Source organism: Dysidea avara, chromosome 10, assembly GCF_963678975.1.
Source record: "Dysidea avara chromosome 10, odDysAvar1.4, whole genome shotgun sequence".
NCBI lineage: Eukaryota > Metazoa > Porifera > Demospongiae > Dictyoceratida > Dysideidae > Dysidea > Dysidea avara.
In genome coordinates, this window is record NC_089281.1 from 25128121 (window position 1) to 25138179 (window position 10059).

The 10059-nt window shown below is 38.5% G+C and overlaps 1 protein-coding gene across 1 annotated transcript; it reads left to right on the plus strand.

The window, feature by feature from the left end:
- The first annotated feature begins 669 nt into the window (after positions 1–669).
- LOC136236669 (mitochondrial substrate carrier family protein X-like) lies at positions 670–8780 on the plus strand. Its single transcript, XM_066026894.1, has 4 exons — positions 670–793; positions 1962–2270; positions 7603–7995; positions 8372–8780. Exons 2-4 carry the CDS (start codon positions 2054–2056, stop codon positions 8623–8625), a joined length of 864 nt encoding a protein of 287 aa, XP_065882966.1. The 5' UTR covers positions 670–793; positions 1962–2053; the 3' UTR covers positions 8626–8780.
- The last annotated feature ends 1279 nt before the right edge of the window (positions 8781–10059 follow it).

The window sequence follows — 10059 nt, forward strand, 5'->3', positions numbered from 1 at the left end:
CACATGAAAGTGAGCGTGTTTCTTGTGTGTATAGTTAAGTTGATGTTATGCCCAACCATCAAATATTGGCTGGCTACGCCCCTGATTTCATTATACGATCGGCAGCTTTTCAAGCCATTATTTTCCTGGCACAACCATAAAAGCTGCATACGAAAAGCATGTTTAAGCTTGTTCCTTCCTTTTTAAGTTGCAAAAATAGCACAAATGTGAAGTTTGTGCCGGCTTGATAGCGATGCTGACACGTGAGTTGACACTTTCAAAACTTTTACTGAGTCTGTCAGTATGCAAGAATAACCGTAAAATAATGAAAGAATACGGAATAATGGAACATTTAGAGCTGACAGTAACTAGATGCGGGCGGTGTACGGGAAACAGAATTTATTTGGAGTGGCCTTAGTCTCGTGCCCAGCCGGGCTCGCGCTAATGCGCAAACACCGGTGTTTGCGCATTAGCGCGAGCCCGGCTGGGCACGAGACTAGAGTGGCCTAAGCACGAGTTGTCATTTTGTGCCAGGGTTCTATTGGGGAATATACGGAGAATTTTTTATTTAAAAATCTAGGATACTGGAATGTGTTGTCTTGCAACCATACCTGTTGCTTAGAGCTTCCCGGCCATCTTGTGTTCGTGACGTCATTGTAGATAAGGTAATTGGCGACGTCATGCACGGTTTACCATATAAAAGGGGTGTGTCGTGGAGTGTGGTCGAATGTTATGAAGGAGATGCGTCCGTGTAGTTCCGGACAATATTACGTCAGTATCTTCAGCCGCGACGATTGCAGCCGAAACAGCCGAGGTGCATGGCGTGTTGCTATGTGTTAAGAAAATACCATCACAGTTTCTAGCGGGGCATCGTCGACAATTATATCGGTCAAATTAGCTACTAAAAGAAAGTCGGATCCAGAAAGTCTTTGTCTCGCTCAAACTGAGCAGAGAAGCAAACTGCCTGGTTCCCTGAAATTAAGCCGGTTTACTATACTTGTGCCATGTTTTCGTTACTACTATCGCAACTATAGCTACTCAGTGGCGGATACAGGGGGGTTGCAATGGCTTCAGCTGAAACCCCCTCTGAGAATAGCGCGCGCCCCAGATTTATTAACGACTCGTCGTGTGGGTGATAAAACCACCACGAGTTATACGTAGTGTGTTATAGTAGGACTTTCTACTGGCGAAACTTTCACTTTTTCCTTTGAAATGGCGTTGAAGAGCAGGTTGTGACCTTTTTTTTTTTTTTTTTTGGTCTTCGGCTTAGGGGGCATCTCCAAACCGATTTTGGTACTAATGACGTTAAGGGGGGAGGGGGGACGTTTATTTATTATTTTATTTATCTATACTGTACAACTTCAGAAATGAAGAAAAATGTACAGACAAATCACAAAAAATAATTCAATACAATAAGTAAATTATAATTTAAATAATGTTTTGTGCTTCTATTGCCAATGCATTGTTTTCATAGTGTGACACTAAGGGAGGGGGGGGGGGGGGGGGGGGGGTGGTCTGAAGTTAGCGTCATTTTGACGTTAAGCGTACCAAAATCAGTTTGGAGATGCCCCCTTACAGCTAGGCTGAAGTTGAGTGGAATCTGAAACCCCCTCTGAAAATTTCTAGATCCGCCACTGATACTGATATGATAACAGTAAGCTATAGCTATGCCGGCTTGGTTCTCAATCTACCAATCCTATTTGGACCACAACATAGATATATCATACACGTTGCAAGGACAGCTTTGTGCTAATCTACAAACTTGTCATCTCTCCACCAAAAACATTTTTCCAATTCATCTCTCTACCTATGCTATAGATATAAATTCATCATAATTACAAGTAGCTAACACGTGTGGCATCAGTGAGAGAATTCCACCAAGAAGTGCTATACATTCTCTCTCTGATACCATTATTATATGTGTAACATCAAATGATGGTTGTTTAGTGGTTGTGTTTATTGTTGTGCGTGTGCTCTGGTAGGGAAGAGCGACTTTGCCAACTACCGAGAGATTAAACACAACAATTGATATTGAATCAATCAACCTAAGGACAACAAGCCTGTTTTAGAAGGGATGAAAATGATCGAGACAAAGTTAAACAAATTTTCTGGCAGGCAGTGGGGCCCATTTTCATCATTTGGGATCAGCGGGCTGGCAGCATTATCGTCACATTTCATCCATCATCCGTTGTACACGCTAAAGAGCCATATGATGATGCACGGAGCAAAATTCCAGTTTCGTATCTTTATGAAGAACACAGTTCATAGCCCGGTGCAATTTCTCTACAGTGGTGAGTTATGATGTAAAGCCAGTCCATAGATGTTTATGTGTACCATTGGACGTGTCAATTAAATGTTATTGGCACTGATGAACATGCTGGGTTGGGTGAGCCAATGGCGAGGTAATTGTAATTTTTCAACACAGAATCCACTCAGTGAAACACTGATTTTCAGTGGAGCCCTGCATACAAGTAACAAACACATTTGCTGCCTAGGTCCAGTCATGGATTTTTTCTCCTTTCTCCACCTTTTCAAACACACTTTCTGTAGTAACTTTAAACAGGCTGTAGGACCAGGTGTCCTACAGGCCTTCAGCACTTGTGCTGTAAAGCCTTAATACAAAAAATAATAAGGTTAACTATATACACACACACATACAATAATTATTGTGACTAGATATTACATTATTGGAAGATATTGTATGGGCCTGACCCATTAACCACATAAATAAAAAAATCACATGAATGATGCTATGTCAATTTTTTCTGATCCTTGGTCTTGCTGATGCAGCAAATATGCATTGCAAAATTTACATTGGGTAGATCATATGGTTTCCTGCCACACCCCAAATTGATATTAATTTTATTTATTTTTATTTATTAAGGCTTTACAGCACAAATCCTGAAGGTCTGTAGGATATCTGGTCTGTTATATAAGTGTGTTTGAAATGTAAAACTAGGTCGAACAAACCCTGACATCTTGTGTCTAAACTGAATGGACATTAAATAGTCAATGGCTAAGTGCTCAATAACATACTCATTAGTGACATAATCCTTATTTCTAATGTACTGTGTCATTTTATGGTGACCTTGACAATGATATTATTAGCCATGGTAACAATGCTACATGAGCTAGGCTAGTTAGTATGATTGAAAGTATATGCACTCTGGTATAGCCACTAGTGAATTCCAACTTTTGTCAACAATGGGTTCAAAGTTTACATCTGAAAAAAGAAATACTTCTAAAGTTTCAACCTTTGGTTTGTGAAATAAATAAGGCGTAGCTCTATATGGTAAAGGGAATATGTATAATTTAATAATAATAAGTTATATTTTGTATAATGTCACTTAATTGTGCGATGCATATCAGAATATCATGATGCTCTGCGATAGTGATACCATGCTCACGTATTTTGACTGCACAATCACAGAAATGTGAAGGTCTGATTTTGCATAATTTAACAGTGTAGATTATTTGTTTACCAGTTTCCTACACTCTTTAAGCTTGTCATATAATAGTGCAGTGGAGTAATAGCTGGTACTATACAATGAAAAATTATCAGCCACCCATGCATGCATTTAATTAAATCAAGAGTCCATAATAAACCTAATATGGAAGATTTTTGTACAGTAACATTGTAGCTGGATTTCTAAATAGTATAGTGACACAGCCAGACTTTTTGCCATATGGGCGGGAAAGCCATTCAGTCATGCAACACACATGGACCCCTATAACATTTTAAAATGTGTTATGCATCACTACGTATATACTTTACCTGCACTACTATATGCAAGATGACTAATACAACCTTACTCGATGTGAAAACTATAACCAGCTATTGGTTTTCTTAATCCATACATACAATAAATCTGCATGCACGCATGAGTCTTAATACCTGACCAGGAAGAAACTTACATGAGGCACTCAGCTATAGTGTGATGACTGCACTGGCCATTCAAGTTGTTAGCCTACAAAGAAAAGAGAAAACAACTGCTGACTGACAAGAGTGTCAGAGTAGGTGCGATCAGTGAGGTGGCCAGACTACATTTCTCTTGTCATTGAGTATGGAAAAAAGAGTCTGGTCCAATTCGAATCCCACAATCATTTACAAGGTTACGTCACAAGCACGCAGTATTAATGACCCCGTACACTTAAATTACATTGTGATAAAGGAACAAAATCAAAGACTGAGAATCACTAAAACATTTATAACACATTCAATTGTTGGTAGATTCCAAAGCAGGATTGGATTGAAAATACGCGCTTGTGTCTGTCACAGATGCAAGCAGCTACTATTTGAAAATGCATCACCTTTCTTTGGTTAACACTACCCAATTATCCAGGTAGTGTCAATATGAGTGTGGGATTCGAACCAGACCAGATCCTTTTTCTCCCTACCCAATGACAGATAGAAAAAAAAAGTGGTCTAGCCACATAAGACTAACTAGTGAGGCTAGAGCCTCACCACTGTTTGAAAAAAAACTTATCAAAGTTGATGAAGCCAAAGCTAAAAGTAGTGAACATGCAATGCACTTAGCATTCATTTAATGGCAACAATCGATAGAAACAACACTTATCAAACCTGTCTTTCACACAGAACAACTTCATGTCCACTTTGTCCTGTATTAAGTGTCTCTAAAATTATTATCATTATATTTAGCTTTATAGTTTTGTTCTCTTTGTGTATAGCTACTTTGGAAACAGTCCTTACAGATCTCTTAATTAATAAACTCAAATAGTAAGATTAAACAAGGTGCTTTTTGGTCAATGTCCATAACATTCAACATTGTCAATTTGTCATGCAGGTCAGTATCCATGGGTGCTTATGTCTCAAATAATTCTAAGCTGCTTCACACAATGATACACAAAACTTAATCCAATTGTAAACAGTCCACCCCACTACTGTATGTCCTTCACTACTTGCCGCATCAATGCTGCATGTTAGCTGTACAGTCTTACAAGGTTTTTTTTCTGGCATCAGGCACTACAGTGGTGGAACAACTCACCTTCCCACTTTAATATCCACATTAGTAAAAACAAACTAGTGAAGGTCACTGCTATAATTCCTGCCACAATCCTCATTATTGTGCTGCAATAATTTCTGCCACAATACTCATTATTGTTATGTAGTGATGGTCACTACTAATTTTGTAGTAACTGTAACTGGCACTACATGGTAGTGACATTCACTACAAGAAGGTAGTGAATGTCACTGCAAAAGTAGTGAGTATTGTGGCAGAAATTAGTTGTGAAATTCACTACTAATTTTTTACATGCAGTGCAATTAATATAAGCAGTTTTATAGTGATTACTATATACATGTGTTAGATAATTGTACTTTCCATTTTAGTAGTGTTGTTTTGTTTGTTAGTTTGTCAGACTTCTTTGCCTCACCCAGAGTAATTAAAGACGTTGGCTGAATGCACTGATAAAATTACTCAACTATATAACATCCACAACTGTACAAGAATAACTAGCACAACTTACACAATAATAACTGTGTCACTTTTGCCAATGCCTTTCTTTCTGTCTAATCAATGGACAGAGGTGGGGTTTTCCTTACAAGTAAGTTGATTGTGGTACAAATAATATCAGGCAATAAATGAGCAAGATCATGTGATTGCAAAAAAAAAAAAACTTTATTGGATTGGCAAAGTGCTGCTTGACTCATGTAAACTATTTCTGGTGGTTATTGCTAAAGTTAATTAATGGCTCCATGGGAATACCTTTATAGATTGATGATACTGGCTATACATTTTTTACACATTGAACAAAACCAACAACTTCATTCTAAAAAATGAAGTGTGCTTTGTGTATAAAAACAATGTCATGATGCACACTTTGGGGCCCAAAGTGTGCACCGTAACACCGCTTTTGTGTGCAAAGTACACTTCATTTTTTATAATGTTGGCTACACATGCAAGTTGCCAGTACACTATAGCTATAATATGTTAAGAACAAAGACTTGTGACCCTTATTTTCAAGAAACTAAGTGGTTTATATAAAACAGCACATCAGCATTCTAAGAAGGGATGTGGCGTAGCCACTGTGGTAAATTAAACAAACTGGCAACTTAGTGGAGCAATCCACCCAAGTTGCCAGCACACTATATGCATACCTGTTAAGAACAAAGACTTGTGGTTCAGCCACACCCTTATTTCTAAGAAACTAAGTGGTTATATAAAACAACACATCAGCATTCTAAGAAGGGATGTGGCCTAGTTATGTATGTATAAGGATTAACTTTTTATGTCAGCCTCCTCATAACTGCATGCAATGTTAGGTACAGTGGTGTAGCCAGACTTTTTGCCATGCCCAGGCACTGGGTGAGCAAGCCATTCAGTCATGCAACACACATACACATGTCCATCTTCATATGTACATACATATAACATTTTATGTGTTTTGCATCACTATGTGTATACTTATACACTACTGTATGCAAGATGACTAACTTAATGTGAATGCTAGCCAGCTATTGACCTTCTTAATCCATGCATACCAGCAATAAATCTACATGCAATGAGTCTTAATACCCAACCAGGAAGAAACTTGAATTAAAGCACAAGGTGCTTAGCTATAGTGTTCTATCACACGATCACTGCACTGGCCACTGAAGTTGTTAGCTTACAAAGAACAATGGCTGACTGAACAACTACTTCACTCATACCATTTGAACTGTCACTAAGTAATATCCACATGGCTAGATGGGTGCTAGGCTGCCTTGTACACTGATGCCAAATGTAAACTGTCCAGCCCACTACTGTATGAGTTAGTTCCAATCTTTTGTCCTTCACTCCTTGTCACATCAATGCTGTGATCGATGAATAAACTTTCCACACCACTAATATCTATGGAGTTCACAAACTGGATATATCCTTTAAAACATTGTATGAGTTACATTCCTGTGTTTAAACTCCTGTAGTGTGGTGATGGAATGTTGAAACATGTATACCATTTTGTTCTTCATGACATCAGCATAGTAAAATATCCATCTTATTAATAATTTTACCTCCAAAAGTTATTGTAACACTATCACCTCCTTTGGTATACTTCATGGCCTCATTCATTAACAAGACCACCTCCTTATTGAGACCATGTTGTTGATCCTATAGGTGTCCCACATGTCGTAGTCACTATTAGCATGGCGCCAGTTGTTGAGCCTTGTTTCTTAGCAGCAGTAGCTAGGAAAGCAATGTATTGTGTTAGAGTAGCTACCATAAGCCACATCAAAGCCCCAAAGGTTATGTAAACATCGATTAATTGGTGAACATTAATGTCAGTGCGTGTGCTTTATTTTAAAAATTTTCAACACTGTTCCAATAACCACATTTCCATCAGCCAGGTATACATCTCAAGTAATTGTCCCCAGTGGTCCCTCCATAGCAGACATTTTGCATGGGACTCAGCATTTTAGGCCTATGTTTGTTGCAATATATAAGTTTTCCTCTTTCAGAGGTAGAATATGTCTGGAGTAAAATGTGTTGGGAGTCTTAGGACCAAATTCTTTGTCCTAATTGTGTCCTTAACTAAGCTAGAGAGTTGTCTCATTTTATGCCGTGCTGTTCTGTGTATCAGGTTTCTATGCTGGGTTGTAATGGTGTTTTGAATGTGTTACTCTAGGTCTTGTATCACGTTGTGTGGGAATTATGCCAGAGAAAGCATTAAAGATGTTGGCGTGGGACATGGTAGGCAGAAGATTGGAGCACCACAATGTACAACCATTTCCCAAATATGTCATTGCTGGCAGTGTAGCTGGTGCAGCAACTACAGTATTTGGTTGTCCTTCAGAACGTATCATGGTATTGGCACAAATTAGAAAACAAGGATTCATACATGTAGCAAAGGCAGTTGGAATGAAGGGCATTTATCATGGATGGCAAGTAACTTTATACAGAGATGTTTTTTTCAATGCTTTCTTCTTCACAACTCGTGACATGCTGGTTGATTTGCGATGCAGCTTAACTGGGCATAAGTGTAGTGACTTTGAGAGATTTGTGGCTGGACTTCCAGCAGGTTTGTAATAACTCAGTGTACAGTGGTAACTCTTAAGACATTAAATACTAGATTGGCTTCTTAGTCCCAATAGAGTGGAACCTGTGAATGTCAGTGCTCAATATGGGGACACCATTCAATTGGTTTGAAGGTTTCAAGTACATTGTTCATAACATTTTGGTAGTAGTACTGTTAAATTAAGTCTTCAATTGCAAGCAATTTCCAAAGGGGGAAATGCCCTCTTACAATATTAGATCCTGGGACTCCTAAGGTTTTTATGTTATACAGCGACTCTTAAAAAGACAGCTTTGTACAACAGTAAAAATGTATTTGTCTGTGTCTAAAGAGGTTCTAGTATGTAATTTATTTACTGAAGTGTATTTACTTCTCACTGTAGGAATTCTAGCTGCCACTGTCACTTGTCCACTTGACGTGGCTAAGACCAAAGTACAAGGAGAACCAGTAGGTAGCAAGGAAGCCAAACAAGCTACCCTGACGATTCTTAGGAACATAGTCAAAAACGAAGGTCCTCGGTATCTGTTCAAAGGACTCCTACCTCGTATCTATGTGGTCCCTTCAATGATGTCACTATTTTACGTGTTTGATGAAAAGTTCAAACAATTTGCTGATGATAATTTTTGCAATAAATAATTTTTTATGCATATATAACTTATTTTACATCCCCCATTTTTTAAACTTTTGCTACAATGTATTATTATTATTGCTATATACCACTGCGCATAGTTTATGTAAGTGTATTTGTTTGCTGTGTAGTTATTTGATGTTGATTTGTATACTTGTGTAAATGTTTGTCGATATATACATACAGGAGAGACCTATACATCATTGCAGTACTAGCATTGGTACCTGCCCTATGTGCAGGACCATTTTACATTTTCACCAACATGGAGTTAACTAAACAGCAGAATTGCATGTAAGCTAAACCAATAATTACTAAGACATATGCAAATTATGTGGTGCTATCCTATCATGCAGGCACTGTAATAACGTGGTCAACAGTATTTAAAGCACTTGTAGCTATACCGCAAGCAAAGGTTTGAGCAAAATTAACTTAATACACAGGTACACACTTCCTTACTATAATTTAGGCATTAACATCACAAAGAATTGGAGTTACAAAGAGAAGGCACTTACTGTGCATGGGACAAACAAATAGATGACCAATTGGCTTGCCCATGCCTGTATATTCATGGTACCTGCCCTACGTGCACATTTTCACATTAACCACAATAACATGAATCGGTGCTTTAGGAATGAAGCATTAAAGATCATGTCCTAAGCTGAGTACCATGCATGGTGATATCATGAACCTTATTTCATCATCATGCAAACCTAATAGTTAAAGTGCAAACATGGAGTTAACTAAACAGCAGTATTGCGTGTAAGCTAAACCAATAATTGTCAAGGCATGTGCAAAATAATTATGTGGTACTATCCTATCATGCAGGCACTGTAATAACGTGGTCAACAGTATTTACAGCAGTTGTATATAGCTATACTGCAAGCAGTAAAATTAACTTAATACACAGGTACACACTTCATCACATCACAAAGAATTGGAGTTACAAAGAGAAGGCACTCGTACATGCACCTAATTGGCCTGCCCATGCCTGCTCCATGTGCTACCGTATACTTTACCAACAGTCCATATGCAGTGTAGCAATACCTCTATGCTATGAAAAAGGTATATAAAATGAAAAAAAAGTTTTGTCACTGGTGGGATTCGAACCCACACCCTACACAGCAGTAGCTGCAACAACTTCAATACCAGCTGAGCTGTTTATCGTGTGGTTAGCAATGGAATGCAGCTGAGGTTTTCTCTACAACATGGCCTTCAACGTGCTGTAGCGGACGAAGGAACACATGTAGAAGCTTGCAATAAACTTTGTAACGTAGCCAGATGGTGAGCGTTTCACTTTGTGTGTGAATCGTGTCGATACATGCACAGGTTGCCGAGTAATCATCGTCAATAGCTGACACATGAAAAAGTGTGTCACGAAAAGGTGGCACTGAGAAGAAAAAAACGTTGTCATGGGGTGGAATCGAACCCTGGACCTGTGGGTG